The 27873-nt window shown below is 35.6% G+C and overlaps 1 protein-coding gene and 1 pseudogene across 1 annotated transcript; both read right to left on the bottom strand.

The window, feature by feature from the left end:
- The window catches only part of LOC111777715 (myrcene synthase, chloroplastic-like), a 70507-nt pseudogene that overhangs the window by 9245 nt on the left and 33389 nt on the right, over positions 1-27873 (bottom strand).
- Positions 5483-15997, bottom strand: LOC111777111 (golgin candidate 5). Its single transcript, XM_023656554.2, has 20 exons — positions 15556-15997; positions 15014-15227; positions 13452-14521; positions 13089-13160; positions 12233-12307; positions 11749-11863; positions 11386-11447; positions 11250-11297; positions 10786-11070; positions 10627-10686; positions 10402-10485; positions 10237-10302; positions 10055-10153; positions 9763-9981; positions 8890-9004; positions 8603-8823; positions 7869-7928; positions 7658-7771; positions 5841-5915; positions 5483-5771 (listed from the first exon to the last, which is right to left on the bottom strand). The coding sequence occupies exons 2-20, from the start codon at positions 15159-15161 to the stop codon at positions 5739-5741; spliced, it is 3021 nt and encodes a 1006-aa protein (XP_023512322.2). The 5' UTR covers positions 15162-15227; positions 15556-15997; the 3' UTR covers positions 5483-5738.

The following is a 27873-nucleotide window of genomic DNA, read 5'->3' as shown; positions in this document are numbered from 1 at the left end:
CTTATACACTATGTATCCCTACCCCCATTCCCCATTTTTTAATGTACATGTCTTATATACTTCATTTGTGAGTCATGCATTGCATAGTCTGAGCCACATTTGGTATTTCGACCCCTTAAATTTTGGGGTGTACATTTTAATGGACACAACTTATCTTATAGTGCACCGGAGGGGAATTCTTAATTTTAAGTGAAATGATGTATAATTAATGAATAAAAAAATAATTAACTAAAGAGTTAAACGTACAAACACTAAAATTATTGAGTTAATATTTAATATATTACATATAATAAAAATAAAGGGTAAATGCCTGCTAACTTCGTATAATTTAATTTTTTTTTTCGAACAAAAAAACCTTCTTAAATATTTTTCACCCAAATGTTGACATTTTTCTATCCAGAATTGATTTCTTGTAATTTTAAAATGAAAAGAAATAAAAACTATATAAATTGACAATAAAAGAGGTAAATTTTAGATGGATGAGTTAAAAAAAAATTATTTTTTCTTCAAAATGGAAGTTTAAACTACATAATTTTACCTTGTGTAAATTCTAATGAATTTACTTAATTAACCTTTGGCAATTATTCACCATATGGGTGAATTGAAATGGGTCGAACAAATAGAAACATTACATTAGCATTTGTTTGGTCGCCATGTCCGTCTCCAAATTGATACACTCATTGAGCTGTTCTAGCAACATTTTTAGCTCTCTTGATCAACACGTGAAGAAAAATAGAATTCTCGACCTCAACCATATTTAACTTCTTCCATGTTTCATCAATCAAATGCTTTATATATTCACGAGCATTATTCTCTGATGCTCCTGTGTCCTTCATATAACATTGTATTGATTTTGGAACATCGCCTCTTTCTAATTCTTCCTAGATAAAATTTAAATCATAGAATTATGTTAGTTACGAATTATGTTAGTTAAGAGAAGTATTAAAATGTTAAATTGAGCAATTTATATTGAATTTCATTCCTGGAAAAGTCTTATTTATTCGTATACTTAGCTTTTTATTGCTTTTAAAAAAGATAATAAGACATTGTTTTCATACCGTTGATGTTCCTAGATCGTCAGCAAGTCGCAAAATTGTAGAAGACCATCGAATTATATCATGTTCATTCAAGCTCTCCATGTTCTCGAACGTTGAAGATGTCATAAAAACATATGCATGAACTAACATTACTGTTCCCCCTATTGAAATCCACGCATTGTCTAGATATTCTTCCAATGTTGGTTTATAGCCGGTGTGATACCATTTAGTCTCCAACAAAAGAGCTTTGCAAAAATTTATCCACTGTAAAATTAAATTCGTTATAAAAATTACATAATAATTTTGATGTAAAGTTAGAAAAGTATATTATAATCAAATTCATACCATTTTCTTAAGGTATTGGATCACATCAATTCCTTTGTCTCTTAATGCATCAAAAGTCATCTCGTTTATAGAATTGTGGAGACCAAGATAACATATTTTCATATAGTCGGGAAGCTGATCTATTGCATCAACATTCCACCTAAAATTATAATTTAGAAGAGAGTTAAATATTTATATATTTTGAGATTAAAAGCGGTATAAATATGTTTTGCATATTTCAGATCTTCTTGGTGGATAGATTAAACTTGATTAAAATCTAATTTAGCAATTTCGAGAAGAATAGGGTTCATATCTACTTTTCTCTCATAGATATCAATGAACCATCTTGCATCCAATCTTGATATTCGCCAATGTAAGGGAAGCTCCAACGCATGTCTAATAATGGATACTTCATATTCATCCTTGCACGATCTCATGTACTTTTCCAAATAGTTTATTGTAAAATGTTTTGTTGTTTCTAAAATGTTCTCACCTTCTATACCTAAGAACGAAGCTTCATACAATGATAACATTTCATTCAAATCCTGATATAGTTCTGTGCTAAAGTTCTTCGTCTCATCCTTGAAGTTATTGAAAACCTCTGTCATTAAAATTAAAAGTTGTTGAATTAATAAATATGTATTGTCTAAATTGGAAAAATTGTCATGTTAACAGTTTCACGTCTTTCAATATAACATTGACATAAAAATTGTTACCAATCTTATTTTCTTCCATCCGAGTGAAAACTTTCAAAGTATAATCCTACAACATTTCATAACAAATAGTACTTAGTTTTTAAAGAAAGTTAATACCTTGTGAAACATTGAATCCATGTTGTCTCAAGAGTCTAAATTCAAGTGATGTTGCATACAAATTATTCTTTTTCCAATCATCACTTTTACAACTCTTCTTATATGTTCTTTTCAATACATCTTTAATCTCCTTTTGAAAATGATATGAGATTCCAAGTCGTTGTAAAGTATCAATGAGCTCGAGTTGCTTTAAAGGATCGTCTATCATTTGGTTCATGATCATACCAACCTCTTCCTTTAATTCATCGAAACGTTGAACAAACATTTCTCCCTAAAAACCACATTCGAATCCACAAGTAACAATCAACTCTTTTCAAAATTAAACATAAATAAATAAAGGAAATAATAAATTTAAAGATTTCTATGATTCATACCTTGAATTCACTCTTTAATGATTCAATGAATTCATGTTTCCAAACAGGAGGTTTATAATTTCCAGATCTCGTACACTGGTTTGATTTGATATTTTCGCAGATGCGTTTACTTTAACAGTAGGAGGAACAAATGAAGGATTAAGATCAGAAGAGACTCGGGTCATCATAAAAGGATTGGTAACAATTTGTGGAATAAAGAATAAAGAATTTGTGGGTTGATTTATTGAAGTAACATATATATATATAGATCATCCAAACTCTATTTTGTTCTCCTATATTATTATTATTTTTTTATATAATAATTGTGATTTATTTTTAGCAATTAATTAGTTATTTTTCATTAGATAATTTTCCATATTTGTGTGTTACATTATTTCCTATATTATTTTATTATCAATTCACTCTTTAAAATAATTAAAAAAAAAAATAGTAATGTACTCTTTTTAATTCATTGCTCCAAATTAAAAAATAATTCACCCAATAATTTTCCGACAAAATAATTAAGACAAGACACATTTTGTTTCAAGCCAAACCTATAGCATGTCCTCTCCTTCTCCGTTCAATTTTTCCACACACCATTTTTGAGTTATAGTACCAGCATGATTAACGTGGTTTATGAGTATGTTTAACATGGTTTACGTATATGAGATTTAGGTTCCCCTGTCTTGAGCATGTCAAGATCACGACGCCGTACAGTTGAATATGTACGACTGTGACACTCAAGTGTTGGGAGAGAATCCCACATTGGCTAATTAGAGAATGATCATGGGTACATGCAAGGAATACATCTTTATTGGTACGAGGTTTTTTTGGGAAAACCAAAAGCAAAATTATGAGAGCTTATAGTTAAAGTGGATAATATTGTACCATTGTGGAGAGTTATTCCTAACATGCTATCAAATAGAATCTTCAAGTTGGAACAAAGGGTGTACTTTGTTCGAGGGCTCCATAGCCTCAAGGGAGGCTCTATAATATACTTTGTTCGAGGGGAGGATTGTTGGGAGAGAATTCTACATTGGCTAATTTAGGGAATGATAATGCGTTTATAAGAAAGAAATACATCTTTATTGGTATGAGGCATTTTGAGGAAACCAAAAGCATAGCCATGAGAGTTTATCTCAAAGTGGACAATATCATACTATTGTGGAGGGTCGTGATTCCTAACACTCAGCTTATTCAAACTTTCTACCATACAGTTTTTCTACAACACTTGAGTCCAACAAGAAATTAAATACTTATTTTTTTCCTTTTACAGTTGAGAAAATCGGTCAAAGTCAAGCCCGAGTGGGTAAATCGGTGATTGTGAACCCCTTTTTTAATTAGGGGTTTGCATTATTCTTAATTAAAAGAGATAGAGATAGAGAAAGGAAAGGGGGATTTAGGGTTTTTGAGATAGAGCTAGAGAGAAAGTTAAAATCTGCTAATACATTTCCATCGGTACGAGACTTTTTGGGGAAACAAAAAATAAAGGCATAAGAGCTTATTTCAATGTGGATAATATAATACTATTGTGGAGGGTCGTGATTTCTAACACTCAAACTTATTCAAATTTTCTACCACTCACATCATTCTGGCCCTTTTCTAATTAGGGGTTTGCATTGGCCTTAATTAGATGGTAAATGATGAAGCAAAAGAAATAAAGAAAAGGAAAAGAGAGAGAGAAAGGAAATTGGGATTTAGGGTTTTTGAGATGAGTTTTTCTTGAAATTAAGTTCTGAATTTTCAGCAGGGTGATATTAGAGGAATTTTGCACAAGTTTTATGAAAAAAGTTGGAGTAGATTCGGACCATAAAGTCCAATTCCGATTAATATCAAAAAGCTGAAATATTTTGTAAGTTTTAGCTTTTGACAATCATTGGACTCAATTATTTCTTGTTGATTGGCTAAAAATTATGAGAAAAACACCTTAGTAAAGATAGATCAAAAGTTACGTTTTCCGAGTGGTGTAAAAAAAGTTATTAAAATTTAAAGAAAATAGAAAAGAATCGAAAACTTATTTAGAAATATGGAAATTTTGACGAAGGAGTCGAATACGCAGATGACAGCACGTGAGAGAGAGAGAGAGAGAGAGAGAGAGAAATTTCAGAAATTTTAGAGCTCCCAACACGTAGAGAAGCTTGCTCGGGAAGCCAAGCATCATTCAAGTAAGTAACAACTTAAATTTTAGGTAATTAATACTTGTAGGGATCACTAGGACGTGCAAACATGCGAGCATTTCTTATCTTAGGTGGTTAGAAATGCATATTAAGACTTCGGAAGCGCATTTTTTTTGGAGGAGTATGTACTACATGTTATTGTAACTATTATGCCCGAGATGTTCGAGGAGCGTGTTGTATTATGTATTATGCTAAGCTAGAGAATATGCATGACTAAATACGAGTTGGGTAATATGGATGAGTACGTTATGCATCATGTAAGAAATTACCAAATTGTCTCTATGATGAGATTTGTGATAAAGGTTTGTTTTATACACTTTCTCCTATGTTAGAAAGGAGGATGAGTTCTTGTAATCTATTCTATTCTTTAGGTGATTGATGGATGTTATCTCTGTTAGCTCCTGTGCGTTCTCCCTATAGAGCATGTTCAATCTATGCATGTAATATGTATGATAGCCTCATCAAGTATGGAAGTATTATATGCATCATAGGCGGTAGCATAATTTTACATATGAGACCTCGCACATGTTCTGTGTACACGGATCATGGATTACCTCTCCAAGCATAATTATACGGGCATATATTGGTATATGAATTCAAATTATATTTCTTTTCGTGATCGTAAGAACACACAAGTCGGCATTGTGATATTACACAAACCCTTTAATTGTTCAAAACAAAACAAAAATAAAGGATAAAATGATAGAAATCTTCTGAACACTATTTTAAATTCCGTATCATTTAGACATCTTTACTAGAACAACAATGTTCATAATTCATAAGTCAAATATATTGGATCTTATTCAAGCTTTGAAACCATCACTGTATACTGTAACAAGTACACTAAAAATGAAGGTATACTGTAAAATTACAATGCGGTTGGGAATTATGTAACACATTCAAAAAGATTTCAGTTTCGGTTCAAGTATATACTGTTCAGTACATGCACAAAATCTTAATACTCCCCCGTCTCGATCGCAATGGCCCTGTTTTTAACCACTTGCATAGCTCTGTTGTGCTATACAAAATCACTTCTCAGGCTGTACCCATTGATGAACTCGTCTGAATCTGCAAGGGAGTGGAGAAGATTAGGAACAGTAAAGCCTTTTGTATAGCAAACTATGCAAAACTAAATACCTTGTTCACAAGCAAGTTTACTTGTTCTCTGTACATCTCCTTCAAGTCAACAATATCTGCACGAAGTTCCTCCAGCTGCACCAGCAATCAATTACAGTCATTGGAGGATATAAATAAAACGCACTTCTGTTGTATAAAATAGACATGAGCTGCCCGGCATACATTTTGAATCGTACGAACCTGTTTCGTTGTAATTATGTGTCACGGGAAGGGGAAGACGGTGTTATATTATTGTTCTACTTCCATGTCCGATGAGGGACGATCAAGATAGACCGAAAAAGACTCCAAGTTAACCTATTTTTTCCTATCATACCAAATTTTAAGCACATTGGCAAATCGTACGAACCTTCGTCCAAAATATTTTGAATTGAATGAGTTCTGTAACACTCAAGTCCACCACTAGCAGATATTGTCGTCTTTGGACTTTCTCTTTCGGGCTTCCCCTCAAGCATTTTAAAATGCGTCTGCTAGGGAGAGGTTTCCACACCCTTATAAAGAGTGTTTTATTCCCCTCTCCAACCGATGTGGGATCTCACAATCCACCCCCCTTCGGGACCCAACGTCCTCACTGACACTTGTTCCCTTCTCCAATCGATGTGGGACCCCACAATCCACCCCCCCTCGAGGCCCAGCGTCCTTGCTGGCACACCACCTCGTGTACACCCCCTTACGAGGCTCAACCTCCTCGCTAACACATTGCTCGGTGTCGGACTCTGATACCATTTATAACAACTCAAACCCACCGCTAGCAGATATTGCGCTCTTTGGACGAAATTAGGCTTCCCCTCAAGGTTTTTAAAACACGATTGCTAGGGAGAAGTTTCTACACCCGTTCCCCTCTCCAACCGAGGTGGGATCTCACAAGTTCGGTGTCCTCACCTATTTTTATTATCTAGGTACACCATCTAGCTTGTAAACCATAGGTTGTGTAAATAAAATTGATAGGATTGCCCAACCAGCTCACCCCTAGCCATGGCGTTTCATTGTCTAATTCCCAAACACATATCTAGCACCAGGTTTTGGCCCAACCAGCTCACCCCTAGCAAACGTAGCCAACACTGGGTTTCAAACCCTACTCAAATACAGTAACTAACCTGCTCCTAAAAAGCAGTAACCAGACAACTCCAAGGAACCTTCAGCTGCACATGAATTCTGTCCCCTTGTGGAAGCATTGCCTTTTTTGAGGAAAAAAATGAAAGAAAGGATACTTAAAAGTAAGCCCATAAAAAGAAGCCCAACTAGAGAAAGAAGCTCTAGCCATACAAAATAGTGTCTACGGACTTTCGTAAGGATCTTTAAATCGAACCCCAAAGAGAAACATGAAATCTAACAAGAAACCAAGCATCACTAGGAACCCTTTCCAGCCCTCAAAAAACTTTGTTAGTCCACTCACCCCAAAGATCTCACAAGAAACCAAGCATCACTAGGAACCCTTTCCAACCCTCAAAACACTTTGTTAGTCCACTCACCCCAAAGATCTCACAAGAAACCAAGCATCACTAGGAACCCTTTTCAACCAGCCATAAGAATAGGACCTCAATGGCCAAAATTTTTATCCCAGTTTGATTGATACAATCTAAGATAGATTCTTCTCTTTCTTATAATGCGATACTATATTCATTCTAGTGATTCCCTGCTCTGGTGGCTTTGATGAAAGTAACGTGAATTTCCAATAACCAAAAAGAAAAAAAAAAAAAAAAAAAAAAGCACTACCACTATAAGATAAACTAATCTAAATAGGGGAGGAGCAAGCATTGTGCTTTTGCCACATGTACAATCTATCTAGATTTCCACACTAAAGAGATTTGTTATTTTACCTCCTCATCACGTTCTCCCATCAGCTCTAGCGCAGCCGAGTGCCTTCTCCTTAGCGCTTCAAGTTCTGCTCGTATGCCAGGTAACATAGCAGCCTCTGCTCTTAACTTCTCACTCTGCGCGTCAAGAGAATCAATTCAAATGTGAAGTCAGCGCAAGTGGCATCAAGCTCAATGGCATAAAGAGAATAGCATGTGAAGAATCAATACCAACCTGTGACGTTAACTTCACTAGCTCCTCAGCAAGAGAGTCACGGATAGATTCCAGCGATTTCTGGTCAAATATAAATGAAAATAGAGCTAAAGTTTGAACTAATGGGGCTTAAAAGATTGAATATATAATTTTCTTAATATTTCTACAATCCCTTCCCAGGAAAGGAGAATGAAATGCACTAAACTCTAATCTTAACTACCACATGTCCACAACACTGCCTAAATAGAATATGGGATAAAACACTTATGGTCCTTATATTTTTATGTTATTGAAGTAATAATTTTAGCCTTGAGTAACAATTTAATTCCTATAAATTAGAAGTGTAACATTAAACTCAATCATGTTAAATCTTGTTAAGATTTAATGACGTTCCTCAAATATGTAGATCAATACACTATTTGAAGATCATATGTTTATAAAACTACCAGAACTAAGTCATTATATACTAAACTCAATTCTTCACATTGATCAAATTCTTCTAGTCAGTAGGAACTCAATAATACGAACTTTATACTAGGGAGACTACAATTACATATAGATTATAAAGACTAAATAGTCACATATTTAATGGTACATGAACTATAAAAAATTTAGGAACAAAATTTTTACTTCAATGAAAGTATTTGAGACCAAAAGTCTTTTATAAACCCTAGAAATGTAATATAAGGAATGCAGACAATGCAGTAAGGTAACATGTGCGAATTGAAGAGTTCCAAGGTATTAAAATGACAAACCAATCGAGAGACGTAAGATGCAAGTTCTCCTTCCTTCTGACGGAGAGCAGCCTCAAAAGAACTAGGAGTCATGCTTTTCATATAGTATGGACTCATGGCTACGTCCCCAGCAATTTTCCTATCAGATAAACTTTCAGATGAGCCTAAAGACGCTTGAAGAAAATAGCTTTCCTCCATGATTCCTAGGCTAGTAGAACTTGAGAGCTTACGTGCCAAGTCACCTGCACGAGTAATGGTATAAGGAAATACACCCTGAAAAATAATGTCATGCAAACAAAGAAGCATACCATTCTCAAAAGTCGAATTATGCCGTTTTATGGGGCTATGATCAGCCACAGCAGTAGAATGGAGATGAGCTTTCCTCTCCAAATCTGATCTGGCAGTTTTCTCCTTTTCAATCTCCTGTCAGAGATTGAAGAAAAGCAAAATTTCCAAGTAATGAATAAAGGAGTTTAACACACAAATTATGCAGAAACTTCATGATAATTAAACTCCTGCAACAGATGATAAAATGCCCCCACCCAGCCTAGCAAGTAAAACAGACAACTCTTATGCAAGCTTAATATTTTAAACACCAGAAATTTAGTTTTGATTGCTAGATAGTAGGTCAGAGAAAGGACATGATTATATCACGGACAATAAAGTGTTTGATACTGAAATCTGCAACAAGGACATGGCATCTTCAATTTGATTAATCAATACTTGAAATCCTCTTTCGAGTGGAAATGAGTAATAGAAACATATTTTAGTCGAAAAAACAGAAAGTAAGTAAAACACTTGAAAACATAAGCAAAGACATGGCATAAACATGACATATAAAAAACATGAACTAAAATATATTTTTGGGAGAAAAAATTGTCCATGTAAACAAATTTTAACAATTAAACAGCTTATTTCTAGTCCAAGAAGTGTCTTAGGTTATCTAAGTGTCCAAAAGTGTCAATATTCACGTATATAACATTTTTTTTTTCAAAACAACAAGGTATTTTGGTATTTCCAAAAGGCGTTTCGGTCAAACTATGTTCCAGTGTGTTGCATGTTGGATTTATGTCCAAGGTGTGTTCACACCCAGATGTGCACCTAACATGGAAACTTTCACTTATAGATGAGTCTGTACTTCCTAGGTTAAAGGGGTTATGAGTTCATATAAGAACCAAAACCTGCTGCAGCAGCTCTCTATGCCTAAGAGACTCTTGCAACTCTTCCTTGTGTTTCCTTCGAAGATCCCTGATTTCTTCATCAAGTTGATTTGCACGACCCTCTTGAGTGTCAGCTTCCTCTTTTGCTGCAAGATATTCCTGCCTGATTTCAGCTGCTCGCTGTCTCTCCTTTTCGAGGGTTTTGCTTAATTGAGTCTGTTCTGCTCTAAGGCATGAGACCTGCAATACAATTCTGATGAAAGGTAATATTTGAAAGGCAAGGTGGATGATGAAAATCATTAGAAATAAGAACCTGCGCCTCGAGAACATTAATTCTAGATAAGGTTTGGGACAAGCGTTCATTTACAAATTGTTCTCTCTCTTCAGCAGCAGCAGCTTTGGCTTCTGCTTCCTGTGTATTCAATAAAAAATCAATAAAGACATGTCTATATGCTGGGCAAATGGTATATAGCACAGAATAAATCTCAAAATAACCTGAAGTCTAGAGTTAAGAGATCTTTCAACAGCACCCCACGCTTCTGCCCTTCTAGCAGTTGTTTCCTATTATGATCACGAGAGGTTAAGAGATAAGTCCAATAGCCTGAACTTGAAGTATAAAGATCAACATAAATCTCCAAATGCATTGTAAGATGTACTGACCTGCATTGCTTCAATCTGCCTCAAAAGAGGCCTTGTGGACTCTGGGACTTGAGTGATCAATTCCTCACAACGTCGCTCACTTGCCTATAAAACAACGATTACTAGGATATAAATAAAGGAAGATAACGAGATTGTTTCCAAAATTTTCCCTTTATGTTTTCCAGTTCCCAGGTCCAGTGTAGTCGGAAGAACTAAAAGAAGCACTGAATAGGAAATGCAACATACTTGGTAACGCTTTTGAAGGTCCTCGATGTCCCTACGAAGCATGTCTTCTCTAAAGACGGCCTGCAGAAAGAAAAAAATTAATGATAAAGTCATCTGTCTGAAATTTCTTAATTTAGCTCACTTTCCTACAATGAAAACTTTTAGAAGAACAAAGAAGACCTGCTGCTCCTTTCTACTTAATGTTTGTCTTAATTCTTCAAGTGTCTGAACTAGCATTGTTTCACGTTCCTCAGCCTCCCTAAGACGACTTTCTAGCTCAGTTCTGGCTTCACTGTTTGCACGTGCCTCTGCTAGCGCTTCGGCCTCCTTGGCAACAGTTAAGGCAGTTGTATAGTACTCTTTCTGTGCTGCTAGTTCGGTTTGGTGCTTTTCTATTGTTTCTTGCAGCAATTTCTCTGTAGCAGTTTTGTCCCTCTTGATGCTATCTACTTTATTTTCTTCCACCTGAAATTGAAGTATAAGATGCATAAGAAATGAAGTCATTGCAAATGATAGGTGCAACAGACCATACATTCTGGAAAGATAAAATTCCATATGAAACCTTCTGTACCTCCACATTGATTCAATGAAAATATTCTAAAGCATACTACAGAAATATGATAAGAACCTGACAATTCAATTACCTGAAGCTTGGTAATTAATCCCTTCTTCTCTTCTTCAAGCTCTCTTATCTAGCCTCCAGAACCAATTAAATTAGTATTCGTCTGAGTAATATAATTTTTTTTCCCAAAAATCTCAGTGAAAGTTGACTGAGCATACCTGGGCCCTTAATTTCCTAATCTGAGATTCTTGAGAAGCCTGCTTCTTTGAAAGCTCCTCGCCTGGTTGGTAGACAAATATTCTCAATGGTTAATCAAATAGGAAGACAAACTGCCTAATAGGACACTCTAACATGCATAGGTGTAAATATTTCAAAACGAAAAGGACAGAGACTGAGCGAATGTGAGATGCAGACAGCAAATATTTTATTCCCCCACAATACCCACTGAAAAAAGAAAAGCAACTATAAAGTTGTCATTTCTGCAGAATTTTTTTTTGGATAAAGAATTTTCGTTTCTGCAGAAATTAGATGTAAGAAAATACCATTAGACATACATAAGAAAAGACTAAGAAGTTCCTCACCTTCTGCCATAACTTGATTAATTATTTCATCTTTTTCCTTCAAAAGAGCAGCCACATCACTCCTTCTACTTTGCTCCCTCCTAAGTGTATCCCTCTCCTTAGTAAGAGCATATACCTGTAATGTTACTATCCAAAAACATTAGAAATCACCCAAGGGAAATAAAATATGAATATAATTCACACTCGCTCACTTCTTTTTTTCCGAAACAGTTGCTAACTTTCTACGAGAAAGTGATTTAAGTAAATCATGTCCCAACTGGACAAACTCCATTGATGCTTGGTATATCTCTAAACTTATGGTTATTAATGCCATCAATTGGAGTTCAAACTTCATAAATCAGGCCCATGGGAAAGAAATGTGTATGGGTGATGAAAACAAAAGGTTTTCGAAAATCTCAAGCTGTCTTAACTACTTTTAGTAAAATCAAGATTAAACTTCATACAGAAGATGTTGGACCAATAATATAAAAAAGAAAAGACAAACCTTCTTTTCAAGAGTTGAGACTCTCTGATGGTATTCCTCTCGCAACGATTCAATTTCCGCATCACTCGATTTTTTCTGTTATAATAACAAGGAATGTAAGTAACATATCTTTCATCTCTCTCTACGCAGGGAATATTCACAAATGAAGACAAAAATGTCAGAGAAATGGGCATAGCCAAGCTTTCATAATGAAATTCAAATGAGTTTGTTCAAGTGAGAAAAATGAAGTGGCACGAATCAACAAGGAAAACAGGTCAAAAGGCATAAATTGCATTAGGCCTCCACTATTAATTGACCAAATTCAGTTGTTGAGATAGTTTTTCCATCCACACTTTCAAGAGGGAAAAAATGTCAGTAACATGATGTAGGGTTATTTGTAAATTAATTATTGAAACTAGTCGTTGTTTACAGTTAAACTAGCAGCTGACTAATTAGTTTGTTATCCAGATAGTTTACTTGTTAGTTCGTTATGAACTTCTGACTTAAGATAAGAAGCTACGAAGAGTGGTAAAGATGGACAGTCACGATTGCATAATATCAATGTATCGGTCTCATCATCGAAAGCTGCTTCCAATTGCTCGAAAATTCTAAGCTATACGGTATGGGGGGCTTGGATGGTGAGCTAAAACAAGGGATCAAAAAGTTGAATAGTGAGAAGGCAAGTGCAGAAAATAATCAGAATAAGATTTGTGTTAGGTACAAGGTTATATGGATCAAATCTCAAGTTCATTCATTTGTATTTGCTTAGAGTGCCCCTTAAGTAAGTGGCCTTCCTCTATCAACCACCACACCTAACTGCTCGAAAAAAGGATAACAAATTAAGATCTTAATTGATTAACATGAAAATATAAAATACCTTTAATTCTTCGATCACAGTATTCAAATGCTCATTTTCATTCATCAATTTCGCTATCTCATCAGCCTTTGCCTGCAGGAAATCAGATTAATGATTTCATAAGTGAGAAAACTATAAGGAAAGGAACATCTCAAAAGACCACTTCTCAGGTAAGATACCCTAGACAATCTAATCTCAATTATCTGCAGCTCAGTCAAATATAGTCCATTTTCAATAGCAAGAATAACCATGTAAAAGAGCTCCAGGCTCAAAATGTATCTTTCTTGAGAGTTCAAAACCATGTAGGGTGGATAAATTCAAACCTCCGACCTGAGAGTATCTTTATCTACAAGGTTGTAGGTAATGTATTGCCACATGGAGTACCTGAGCTTGTCTTGCTGCACCTTGCAATGCTGTTTCCATCATTTTCATATCAGCCTTCACCTTCTCTAGTTCATGCGCAGAATCTAAATGACCAGGTATATTTTCCTCTGAGCTCAAACCTTGCCTTTTGGTTTCTGTCTCACTATCTTTAGGTTGCTGCTCCGTTTCATTTGCTTTAATTGTTAGATCACTTACATTAGAATCTGAACTAGAAATTCGCGGAGAAGCGTCCTCAAAGAATGGGGCACTTGACAATTCCCGAGGGCCTTCTTTTACCTCAGTGCTACCAGAATTTACGCTAGAAGTTTCACTACCACCTTCACCCTGGTTATCATCAAATGACTCAACTTCAACCTGTTGAATCAGTTTTAAGGGCTCCTTTACTTCTGATTTTAATTTATCGGTGCTCTCTACCTCAACCATTGGTTCATTTGTCCTATCTGCTAGCAATATTTCTTCAGTACTTCTGCTATGCACATCAGAAGAACTCTGAGATTCAACCGACAGCTCATTACTTCCTTCATCTTGATATACATCCGTTCCCCCTAACTTGGCACCAATCTCTGGATGTTCGGAAGTTTCCACTTCTAAAATCTCTTTCTGCTGTAGATTGTGAATGGAATCTGAAATTTCAGCAGTGGGTTCAGGACTTTCAACAGACATTCTTGGTGATTCATGATTGGCTTCAGCAGAAGATTCCAATACTTCATGGTTCTGGACAGAAGATCCAAGAACTTCAATAGGCATGACTGGTGATTCAGACTCTGCTTCTCCTTGGCTTTCCTGTTGTACGTCTGACCTTTCGTCATCTTTTTCTGTGGGAACTTCAACATCATTTTCAGAAATTGGTTCCTTTAAAGGAGAAGGAACTGACTGCTCACTTTCAATGCCTTCCTTTTCATTCAAATCATGTTGAAGCTGTGAAGGGTCCTGTTTTTCTGATGACTCCGTAACTTCAGGGGGGCTTGGTGAAGATGGCAGTTCCTGTTTCTCTGATGACTCCCCAATTAACGCCCTGACTGGATCGAAGAGTGTTTTCCCTTCAGAAGCTGATTGCCAGAATCCAGGAGCTACAAGGATATAAAGAGAACATGAAAAACTATTGGCTAAAGAACTGGCAATGATAGTACAGACATTGACCAGCTCCTGAATTTCAGGAATCATGGATTAATGATGGCAGAGCAAGAACAACTAGGAACACACAACCACAGAAAAAAATTAACTTCGATTCATGGCAGTTAGATTTATTAACCAACTTTTCTAATTTAGCATTTTGTGCTTTATTCAAGGAAAATAGTGGCCTCAATAGTTCCAACTTTACAAGAAAAAGGATTTGGAACAAAACCCTCTTTGATTTTATTCAACACTAAGTTTTCTAGACGGTAGACTCCAGCACATATGAAATAGAAATTTTAATCACAGTAGCCATTTCATAATAATCTGTCTCAGCAGAAAAATACCATCCCTGCATCGTTTGAGCTTTCCTACAGATTACACATTATAGAAAAAAATGTTCAACCAAATACCCAATGATAATTAGCAACATAATATAGAGTAATTACCATCACTGCTGGATTCCGGCTTCTCTTCAAACCCAAGAGCAGAGTCAAAATTCTTCTCTATATTCTTCACGCTCTCTTGGAGCTTATTTACCGCACCAGCAAGATCCGCAAAGTTACCCAAAGAAACCCTCCCACTAAACCACGCCATTCAAGAACAAACGATAGATCTACAATTCAATCAGCTAATGCTTGCACATAAAGTCCCCAGCTAATACTGAAAAAATAAATAAGAACAAAGAATTCAATTGACTGATAAAAGCTTCTCGAGCATTAAGAAAAAACTACGAAATCAACCAAATTTAGTCGGTAACAGTATTTGACAATTAGCAATATGATACGAGGGCGGAGGGATTCCCCAGTGAGCTACATTTTCGATGAACGCAACAATTCATTCATTCATTTTCCTCACACCAATGATGACATAATGCAAGAAACGGAAAATCAATACAAGAAAAGTGAAGTTGCAAGATCCACATAGAAACTGATCAGAAACAGGAATAGGAAGAATTAAATTGTCATCCAAAGGCCAAGCTTATAAGAACCTCGTCATCGACCGCGGAAGAGGATCCAATTGAGTATTGGTAGGAGCAGTGAATAGCAGAGGATCCCGGAATCACGTGATGGTTTTGCACAATTGAGCTGCAGACAATTTCGGCAGACAATTGGGTTTGAATACGAAATTTAGAATGGTGAAAGATCGCGACGGTGCGCAATACGAAACGGGGAGTTGGGCGTTGGTAGCGTGGCAGTGGGGGGATTCGTCACAACGTAGGTGTTGTCAGACACACAGATCTGGTTCAGCGCCGTCGCCGTCGCGCGTTTCTCGCCGGAGAAGAGGCTGTCGACGGCGCGTGGAGGTGGGGTTGGGGTTAAACGTTGGAGAGGAGGGAGAGGAAAGAGATCGCGGGAGACGATGAAAGAAAGAGAAGGGAAAGGAAAGCAGAAGGAAGAACAAGAGAATTTGGACCCACCATTTTAATCAAGGGAAACAAATATTACATCAATTAAAATTATAAACTTCTCTCATTTTATACCTTCGCCTTCGTTTTTTTTTTTTTTTTTTTTTTTTTTTCATCATCATCATAACATAATAATACATCATACATAGCATTCGAACAGTAAAATCATTTATCTCGATAATCATATATCCTATTATCTCGATAAATATAGTATTCATCCAAATTCATCCAACAATTATCTCTAAAACTCATATATCCTATTAGATAAGTTTAAAGAAATCTCAAATTTATTTAAATGGAAGGAAATAGCACTTGGGAAATGGTGGACAATTGCTCTCAAATTTAGAAGAAATCTGAGAGTAGGAGACCCAAAAACGGCTATTACTTGCGATTGGAAGCTCGACTACACTCGATTCTTGTTTCGTTTATAGGGGAAGCTTAACGAGAAGTTGAAACCTCCAAAATCATCGTGATTTGAAGATTGAGTTTTTTGGATTATCCGTCGGAAATATCATCTCCGATCATTGAGTTATCGTCTTCTAATTTAAATTCCTGTCGTTGGATGTGGTGAGCTTTGTGTCCTCTAGAACATACTCAAATTTGGTGAAAATCCAACGGTTGGATTTAAAGATTTAAATGATTTTCTGCTCATTGCTCACAGTCACATATCTGATTTTCTGATTAGTGACATTTTCGTAAATATCTCGAAGCTCATGGGTGTTTTGGTAATTTTTTATTTTTTTTATATTTTATTTGTAAGGACCAGGGTGACTCGATAACTCTAAAAGACGGGTAAATTTTTCTTGAAATAAAGCAAAGGAATTTAAAACACAACATATTAGTTAAAATACAAAATAAGAGACATACACAAAACATTTTAAGACAAAAGGGTAGAGGACGATGGGTGAGGTTTGTTTATGGCACCTACTTCGAAGTCTGCTCCCGACCGATCTCGACCAGCTCCTTATCACCTAGAAAAAATGGAGAATAAGCAATGAGTACAAAGACTCAGGAAGTAGCCTACTTGTAGGCTGTTAATTATGTCCTTGATATGCTAGGGTACCACATTCTTTGTTCTTGTCTGGTTCTTGTTCTTTCTCTTACTATAAATACTTAGGCCCTCTAGTTCTTATTCTTGACTTGGGGTTCTTAACTTGATCTATCTTGAGGACCTCGGTCCCTGGATTTCTGAAAGCTTGGTTATTCTTTAAGGGCCTTAGTACCATGGTTCTTGGTTCTTGGTTCTCATCCTTAGAACTAGGATCTTGATCCATATTCTAGACTTTGATCTTTCTCTTTTTTTTGGTACTTTCTTGGTTCTTGTTTTGTTCTTGGTTCGTTCTCCAAAACACTCCCCCTAGGATTTACGGCACTAGCCATGCACCTGACAATCCTGTGTCCAAGACTTCATGCATTCCAAGCGACATAGCCTTAACCCGCATCTTAAGGCTTGCCCTTTGATACGGTCTGTTAACTTATGCCCAAGGCTTCATGCGTTCCAAGTAGCATAGTCTGAAAACCTACATCTAAGGCTTCTTACGTTCCAGACAATGTAGTCTAATCCTGTATCAAGAGCTTGCCTTATAATACAGTCTGAATATCTATGCGCAAGGCTTCATGCGTTCCAAGCAGCATAGTCTAAGTCATAAGCATGTTGTACCGTAGGAGGTCTTAGGAGATTCTTGATTCTTGATTCTTGGCTAAGGTAACTTACTCTCTTCTTGTTCCATCGTAACCCTAGACTACTCCCTAGGATAGACCATAAAGGTCACGTGCTCGGTGCATACATGAACATGGCATCCTGCAAATATTTTGGGTACCCATAACTTGATGCAGGGCATCTCTTCTAAGTGAGGGAAACTTGAGGCCAAACATGACATCCTGCAAAGGAAACATGGTGCAGGGCATCCCACCTAGAAGAGAAATTCTTGGGCATGATTTGCTTATACCTAGCATTCTTAAGTTTCTGAGTTTGGGGACCTTGGTCCCACGTCCTTGGGTAGTTGTAAAGCTTGTGTGGTGTTGTTCTTGGTTCTCATGTAAGTTTCTAAGGTCCATATTTTCTTGAGACATAAGTTGGAACTTGCATTTGTAACCATATGAACCCATCTTAGCATGAGTTGTTCTAGAAGGTCATAGATTCCTAGGGAGTTCTTTAGAGGGTTCTAGAAGAGTCTTGATTCTTGTGGTGTTTCCTTCAAATGTTTTTAAGGTCCTAAGTCGGTTTAGATTTCAAACTTGCTCCAATCAACTTGAAACCTCAAACATATCTTCGTGTCTTTCAGAATAGACCTTATAAGAAGTAGCAAATCATTTGGAGCATGTATAGACCTTTAATTTTCACAAGTAGTCATAGGGGCATTTTGGTCATTTTACCCTTAATTCTTGGTCATTTTGCATCGTTTCTTGGTTTACCTACTTATCCTTATCCAATGACCACCAAATTTCATATATAACCTCAACATGATATAATATGCTTAGCATTAAAATTTTATATGCAGCGGAGTTCATTTAATGAGCTATTTTAACGTTACCTAATTTTCGAGCAATTTGATCGGTTTAGGGCCTTAACTCACGTACGGTTCATTGAGTTTTTCTTTCATATATCCTTAATTCATACTAGGTTTAGGGTTCATATGGAAATGCAAGTGATTCCTACAAGTATTTCTTAACAAAAAGTCCAAGGTGGTTACTTACCTAATCGTCGATGTTTGGGACCTCCGTTCTTGAGCTTTCGGTACTCGAATTACTTTAAATTTCCTTCCACAGACTCCTTATTGTGTGTAGTTTCTGGAATCATAATGATTTTTATGAGAAATGGTATGGAAGGGGATTAAAATTGAGAAAAAACCAAGGGAAGTTCGAGTTTTGGGTTGACGTGGCCGGTTCAACTTTACCAGCCACATCGTCTTCTTCCTCCAGACGGGAAGAAGACGTTGAAATGCGTATTGCCGCCATTTGAAAATCGAGCTCCACAGCTTTGATTACGTCATTTCTCCCCTTGATTACTTCATGAAACTTAAAGATGGTGTTACAAGGGAGAGTTAGAGATTGATTTCATACCTTCTCATGGATCATAGCCTAAGATATTAGCCTCCAAAGGTCGTCCAAAATATGATTTCTTGCCGGAGCAAAAACAGAGGATTTCTTATTGGGTAGCCGATTCTAGGGGTTTTCAAGGCTCGATTTCTTCATGGAACTTCTTACTTATTCTTTCCTCAAGCTCAATGAATTAGTTTGGAGGAACGGATTTGAGAGTGGGGTCTTAATTTTGAGAAACCACTCTTAGTCTGCAAGTTACCCGACACCTCCGATTTTCGATCTCTTGGGTATCTTGTTCTATGATGTTTCAGCTCTCTATTCCTTTATCAAAGTTACTCAACTTGATCCTCTGAAGCTTAAGGAATTATCAATTTGAAGGAAAAGGAATCGTAGATAGGAATTCAAAACTTACTCCCAATTTAAGCCCGAAATGGATTTTCTTCAATTGGGCATGTTCCTGAGGTTATTTCTCTTTGTGATCTTCTATGGAAACATTCCTTGGAGATGCAGAAACTTATTGGGATCGTTCTTACTCGACAAATTCTCGTGCATCCTCGGATTAGAATTTTGAGTTTTCCTTGAAATTCTTTAATGGCGGATTGGATTGGGGGAATGGTTTCTAGGCACTTTCAGCACTCAATTTCTTCATAAAACTTGTGGGTAATCTTGTTTAGAAGCTATAGGAACAAGTTTGAAGAAAAATGGTGGTGCATTGCTCTCGAATTTGGAAGAAATTCAAGAGTAGGAGTCCTAAAATCTAAATGCTTATTGCCTACGATTGGGAGCTCGAGCTTGCTCGATTCTTGTTCCAAACTATTGCCCCAATTTTAGAATTTATAGGAGAACTTAAATCGACAGTGAGAGCTCCAGAATCATCGTGAATTGGAGGTTAGATTTTCTAGAAAATCCGTCGAAAATATCATCTCTGATCAGCGAGCTACCGACCTTGGTTTTGAATCCTATCCGTTGGATGTGATGATCTGTGAGTGTTCTAGAATATATCCAATTTTGGAGGAGATTAAATGGCTGATAGTCGAGATTAGGTGGATTTTGTGCAGATGGTCACTATTGATCATCTAATTCTTGCCAAAATGGTAGTTTCGTAATTATCCATATCTTCGGGAGTAATTTAGTAATTTGCCACTTTCACAATATTTCATTATTTTTTTTTCAAAAAAATCCATAATTTTCCTAAAAATTCTTCTTTTTTGGTGATTTTTTTTTTAGCATCTTCAAATTTTCTCGGGATGAGAAATTAAAAATCTAGAAAGTTCTTTAGAAATTGGTAAAACGACCTTTTCGTCCTTTTTGCTTATATTTTCCTTTCCAATCTTCTCCAAAGGTCCTTAAAATTGTTTAAAATGACTTACTTAAGACCTTTGTTCCAATCTTTTTACAAAGCCTTTAAATCCTTAAAACTACTTATTAAGGTATTGAATTGACTTGCTTACGGTCTTTGTCCTTACTTGAATATCTTCCTTAAATCCTTCAAATTACGTTTAAACTTACTCCGCCGTGATACATGGGGACCTTACTCCTCGGTGTTACATGGGGTATCCCTCCTCACACAGACTCGATTCGCCTAACATGTGTCCCCTCCTCTAGGAGTATACATTCAACCCGACAACCTGGACTAACCCAACCCGAACTTTTATTATCTATTTGTTGCAACATTACTGTATCACAATCTATATATTTCTTTTATTTTTATAATAGTTTAGGGTCCTTTAACTTCATCCGGTCAGTCTATTTCCATTAAAATATTTTTATAATATTTTTTTGTTTTTGTTTTATATATATATATATATATATATATATATATATATATATATATATATATATATATATATATATATATATATATATATATATATAGTATCTTTAAACTAATCATTTTTATTGTTTTTTTTTTAATTTATGATCTATTCCTATCTTTTTGTCGATATTTTAGTTGTTTTTAGTTTTATGACAATGTTGAATTATGTTAATTTCTTACGTTTCCCTCCTTTTTCTGGATTGAATTTGTTTTTTGTGTGAATAATTATGGATTGATTTGTGAACTTTTAATTATCTTTTATCTAAGATTGTATCCGAATAATTATAAAGTGTGGATAAATAATTTTTTTAACAATCGGACAATCGAATCCGAAAATAGAGGGTTCGATTGGTTGGGTTGTGAAAGTTTTCGGGTTGGGTTGGGTTACCAATCCAACCAACCCGAATTTTTGGGTTGGGTCAAAAATATCCCTCAACTCAACTCAATCCGGACCATATACACCCCTACCCTCCTCTACCAAGGGCCTGCCTTCGATCCCCATTTCGATCACCTTTGTTCCGAATTTTGTTTGAGTAATCAAAATTCTAGAATTTATAACCATTTTGCTATTTTAGGGTTTTTATTTTTTATTTATGTTTTATTATTGTATATTTTTCTATTAACCACTTAAAAAAAAAGGTACTCACTTACCCACTAAATCTCTCTATTTAAAAAATAAATCTCAACAACATTTAGATAGTTTCTTGTTGTAGTAAAAGAAAGAAAAAAAAAAAGTGTTCTAGTCATTTCGATTAGGGTGTTATGTTTTGTATAAGGCCCAAGCCCACCGTTGGTTGGAAGAATTGCTTTATGTATGATGACACGCGTTCCGTGACTCCTTGTCATGTGTGATAAACTTTGATATGTGATGTTATGTTATATTACGCTATATGATATGCCAAATAATATCATGTGCAACGGCCCAAGCCTATAGTTAGCGGATATTGTCCTCTTTAGGCTTACCCTCAAGGTTTTAAAAACGCGTCTGGGAAAGGTTTCCACACCCTATAAGGGTGTTTTGTTCTCCTCCCCAACCGATGTGGGATCTTACAATCCACCCCGTTTTAGGGTCCAGCGTCCTCACTGACACTCGTTCCTTTCTCCAATCGCGATGTGAGACCCCCACCAAATCCATCCCCCTCCGAGACCCCAACGTCCTTATTGGCACACCGTCTCATGTCTACTCCCCTTTGGGGAATAGCCTGTTGAACACAACTCTCTGTGGGAAACACTCACACACTTTATTTAGACCAATCGAGAAGAGATTTACAAAACACTCGGTAGAAACTACTACTTTATATTGCTCGAGATTTCTTGGATGATAAACTAAGTAGGATGAAGGGGTATTTATACTGAAGCGTAGTCAATCTATTCCTAAACTTTCTCAACTTTTTCCTAAAATACTTAAATCATTTTCCTAAATTTATTTCTAAAATCCTAAATCATAAATATAATTACTCATACAATGGTTGGGCTTAACACTCTTGGGCTAGTGATGACATTTTAACATAGCCTCCTTGCTGGCACATTGCCCGATGTCTGGCTCTGATACCATTTGTAGCGGTCCAAGCCCACCGCTAGCAGATATTTTGTCCTCTTTTGGCTTTCCCTTTCGAACTTAACCTTCAGGTTTTTAAAATAGGTCTGCTAGAGAAATGTTTCCACACCCTTATAAAAGGTATTTCGTTCTCTTCTCCAACCGATGTGGGATCTTACATTATAGTATAGATGAAATGTCATGTTATGTAATGATATGCTATGACATGTCATGATATGTTTTGAAATAAGGAAATCTATGATGCACAATCTCCCTGTGCCATGTTTTTTAAGCTATGTTATGTATGAAATGATGTATAAGAATTATGTACGCTTAATTATCGAATTTAATATGTCATGAAAGAATGGAGATTGTCTTGCATCATTTATTATGGCACGATGGAGTATAAGGACTTCATGCATTATTGTGTGTTCACGTCATCGAGATACTTCCCTATTATGTTATGTTAGTATAGATGTGTACCTTTGATATTAATATTTGTCATGATATCATGCGGGTCTTTCCTTCCGTGTTGTCCGGTGACACGTCAGCGCATTTAGTCTAATGAAGCTAGACCTAGAGGTATGTATATGAGCCTACCTAGTGGGTCCATGTGTGCATGTGTGGGTTGTGTGTGGGAAAGTACCAGACATCTAACTACGCCTGAGCTGGAAAAAGCTCAAGGTCATGCTATGATATTTTAAATGATAGGTCCTTCCATGTTGCATGTGTCTGCATTTCACAACTCCAATAGTGAGGTCACTTATCGAGTATTTCTTAAAATACTCAAGTCATGCACTACTTTTACATTTCAGGTAAAGGCAAAGTACGCTTGTACGGATGTCAGAGGTGACTCATTATGACCATGGAATCGGTGTTAGGATAGTTGCATTTCATCTTATTTTAGTCTTAGGTTAGATAGGGCAATGTTTTGTTTTCTAGTTTTAGATATATTGTTTATTCTCGTTTCTTATATGTTTTTGGGTTGATTTAATAATTTTATTTTTAACTTGTAGGTCCATGCATCATTTATTTACTTTTTAAAATAAAGGTTTCTGCATAAAATGACCACGTAATGAATACGGTAACAACTTTATTATAGTATAATAGGGTCGTTACATGAAGACTTTTAATCCAGTAATTCGGAAAAAAAAAAAAAAAAAAGAATTTTGTTAAGTTCCTTTTGAGCATGTTTCAAGTTGGCTAAAAACTCATAACTTATCGTTCTTGAGGATGGAATGGTACTCCGGCTTCTGGTCAATTTTGCCTTCATGTTTCTTCATGAAATCTAAAAAATAAAAAAATAATAAAAAATAAATAAAAAAAATGCTTCCTAACCCGGTTGAGACTAATTTCGTAACCTAAAACTCAAAGAAACTCACGGATCTAAATGAAAACCGAGGCTAGAATCCCAAAACTTTTACCTCAAGATCTCCTCCGTTTTCTTGACCGTTTTGTACGATTCAAAAGTCGAGGTTGAATATCCTCAAGGTAATGAGTATCTTTTGTGAAGAAACATTTACCGAAAAACGTCTCCAAATGGTCGGATCGGTTGGAACATTGTTTATAAGAGTGTAAAAATCTCTTCCTACCAGACGTGTTCTAAAATTGGGAGGCTGACGACAATACATGTAACTACTCAAGTCCACCGTTAGCAGATATTGTCCTTCGTAGAAATCTCTTTCTTTCAGGCCTTCTTTCAAGATTTTTAAAATGCGTCTGCCATAGAGAGGTTTCCTTACCCTTATAAAGAATATTTCGTTCTCCTCCCCAACCGATATGGAATCTCACAATCTACCCCACTTCAGGGTCGAGAGTCCTTGCTGGCACTCGTTCCCTTATCCAATCAATGTGGGACCTCATAATCCACCCCCTTCGGGGCCTAGCATCCTTGATGGCACACCGCCTCGTGTCCACCCCCTTCAGGGCTCGGTCTTCTCGCTGGCACATTGCTTGACGACTAGTTCTAATACCATTTGTAACAGTTCAAGTCCATCGCTGGCCGATATTGTCCTCTTTGGGTTTTCCCTCAAAATTTTTAAAACACATCGGTTAGGGAGAGGTTTCCACACCCTTGTAAATCACCAACCGATGTGGGATCTCACAATACAAAATGGATCAAAGCGGATAGTATCTATTAGCAGTGGGCTTGAGTATTAGAGCCAGACACCGGCAGTGTGCCAGCGAGGTCGCTGGCCCCCCAAGGAGAGTGAATCGTGAAATCCCATATCCATTTAAGAGGGGAAAGAAACATTTCTTATAAGGGTGTTGAAACCTCTCCTTATCAAACGTGTTTTAAAATTGTGAGGCTGACGGCAACATCTAATTTATTGTTACCTACATATTTCCTAGGAAAATAGCCCAAAGATCACTAGATATACATGACTCAAAACAAAGCCAGAAAAAAAAAAAATTTTGTATACCTTATTTGTATAGATAATAACTTTCAATTCTTTTAAGTGTTTTTTAACCAATCTATCTTCAAGATTCAAGATTGCTTTCGTTGGGGTGTGGTTTTAGGTACTTCTTTCACTTGACTTCGCATACACTTTCTTTTTCTTAATGCCCAAATTCAAATTCTCACCTAATTTCGTAACATACTCTCTTTCATTATCTTCTAATTGGAACTTGATTAATAATGTGTCATATCATAGTATAGCCTATTCTATAATTTTAAGGTTTAGATTATAATAAACAGTCCTAAACTTATCATTAGAATATTGTACCAAAAATAAAAAAGACTTAGAACAATGTTGTAGTGATATAAGATAATAATCAAGACTCAAACCATCATCACACCATTTCAAGCTACTTACACAATTTTCATCTAAGTTTATGTATTAATCACCATTAAAAAGGTTTCTCACACATTCTCAAAGCCACGTGGGTCACTACGTTAGATACATGCTTAGAGCAGTGTGGTTCACTTTGATCGATACCAAAAATTTATAAAAGAAAGTTATTAAATTATTATAGATATGGTGACAACCATCACAAAAACTAAACTAGGCTTGAAAGTAGGACCCATAAAAAAAAAAAAAAAAAAAAAAAAAAAAAAAAAAAACATTCTTGTGTTCCTCATGGCCTTTAGTTTTGTTACAACAAGCAATATAACAAGTGTGTGAGGAAGATAACAATATTACAAGTGAGAATGAGTCTAGTTTGCATGTGAAGATCATCATTATTTGCCTCTTTGTTGACGATATCATTTATTCTAGCTTTTCTAACTCTCTTTTAGATAAATTACGTCTCAAATGGTGAGTGAATTTGAGATGTCAAATATGGGTTTAATCCATTATTTTCTTGGTATTGAAGCATATCAAGTTTCAGATGAAATTTTTATTTCCAAAAAGAAACTTGTCAAAGATATTAGGAGTAAACTTAGCATGCTTAATTGTAAGCCTACAACCACACCCACAAATATTAATGAGAAAATTACATGAAGATGGAGTACAAATGACAGATATTAGAAGGTTTAGAAGTTTGGTTGGCTGATTGATTTACTTAATGCATAATATGACCTTGCATTTCCTATGCAGCCAAAACCATGGAGTATGGAACTTGTTCTTCTAAATCTTCTGATTTCAAATTATATGGGTTCACGGATACTGATTGGACAGGATCAATGGATGGTATACGAAGAATTTCAGCCAATATTTTCACTCTAGGATCAGGAGTTATCACTTGGAGATCAAAAAAGTAAGCAACAGTGGCGTTGTCAACTTCATATGCAAAATATATTGCAACAGATCCAAGAGTGTGTCAAGCCATTTGGTTAAAAAGAGTGCTAGTTGATCTACAACAAAAGCAAAAAATAAAAAAAGCAATAGAGATCTTTCTTTGTTTATTTTCTATGGCAATTTTAGTATCAAACAAATGGTATACTTTGTTCGAGGGTTCCAGAAAAGGAGTTGAGTCTCGATTAAGGGGAGGTTATTCGAGAGCTCCAGAGAAGGAGGTATTAGGGGAAACTCTATGGTGGTTTTTTGTTCTAGGATAGGATTGTTGCGGATTATTGAGGAAAGTAGTTCTACATTGGCTAAGAGAAAGATCATGAGTATATAAGTAAGGAACAACGTCCAATTGTATGAGACCTTTTGAAAAAACTAAAAGTAAAATCTTGAGAGCTTGTGCTCAAAGTGGATAATATCATACCATTGCTGAGGTTCGTGATTCTTAACAAATTTTTCAATGCATGACTACCACATTCTATGGTTCCAATATCATGTTTAATATTTCATTTTAAACAAGTCGAGCTTCTTTACTCACAAGGTAAAATTGAAGTCTTAAAAATAAAACGTTTAATTAAAACATCGTGTACAACTGTATGATAGAGAACAATAAATACATGTGTGGTTCTCTTGTCAAACAAGGTGGACGGCATAAAAAGGACATTGACTTGGACCACAAAAAAAAAAAAAAGGACATTGGCTCAATTTTGTCTCCCAGTTGTAAATCAAACCCTCTAACCAATCTAAAAAAAAGAGTACACAATCATTGATTGGTGAGTATCAAACCTGACGGTTGATAGAATGAGCTAGTCGTGGTTAATCTTATTTATCCTATCAACAATTTTATAATGGATGAAGGTGACAACGATGCCAGAGAGGAAGAAGATAAAGATTAGACCTGCACTCAGCTTCATCTAGCACAAATCCAACTTGAGACTAATGAGAAATAAAAAGAACAACAAACCAATATTGACAACTTGAGATCGAGTGGACTTTGATCTTCTGATTCTTTCAAGAAGGGAAATTTCGTAATTATCCATATCTTTAGGGGTAATTTGGTAATTTGCCACTTTCATAATATTTTATTATTATTATTTTTTTAAGATCCATATTTTTCTTTTTTTTCTTTTTTTTTTCTTTTTTTTTTTTTTTTTAAATCTTGAAATTCCCTCTAGACAAAAAAATCAAAAATGGAGAAATTTCTTTAGAAATTGGAAAAACGATAGTCTTTTGGCTTAAAATATTCAAGTCATGCGCTCCTAAAACCATGGAACCAGTGTTAGGGTAGTTGCATTTATCTTATTTTATAGCCTTAGGTTAGATTAGGGCAATGTTTTGTTTTCTAGTTTTAGATATATTGTTTATCCTCGTTTCTTATATGTTTTTGGGGACAGAGAGGTTAGTGAAGTGACGTGGGTAAGTTTTATTTATTTATTTTTTTAAGTAATCATTTTTAGTTATTTATTTATTGATTATTATTATTATTATTATTTTCACGTATATTATTTTTATAATTATCTTTATTTGTTTATTTATTTTTATTTTGTGGGCTATTACATGATGTGACAGTGTTTTAAGATGAAATTTATGTTTTATGATAAAGTCTAAATGCTTATTTTCGCATATAAATGATTACGCTATGATAACGGTAACGACTTTAGGTAATTAGAAATCTAGAATCGTTATATTTAGTGTCTCCTCCACTAATCAATTCATTCTAACAATTCTAACATTTCATTTTTCCTCATCAATATTTTGAGGAGTCTTTGTAGGCT

This window comes from Cucurbita pepo, chromosome 16 (genome assembly GCF_057944985.1).
Source record: "Cucurbita pepo subsp. pepo isolate OVF chromosome 16, ASM5794498v1, whole genome shotgun sequence".
Taxonomy (NCBI): Eukaryota; Viridiplantae; Streptophyta; class Magnoliopsida; order Cucurbitales; family Cucurbitaceae; genus Cucurbita; species Cucurbita pepo.
This window is presented reverse-complemented; position numbering and strand designations above follow the sequence as displayed.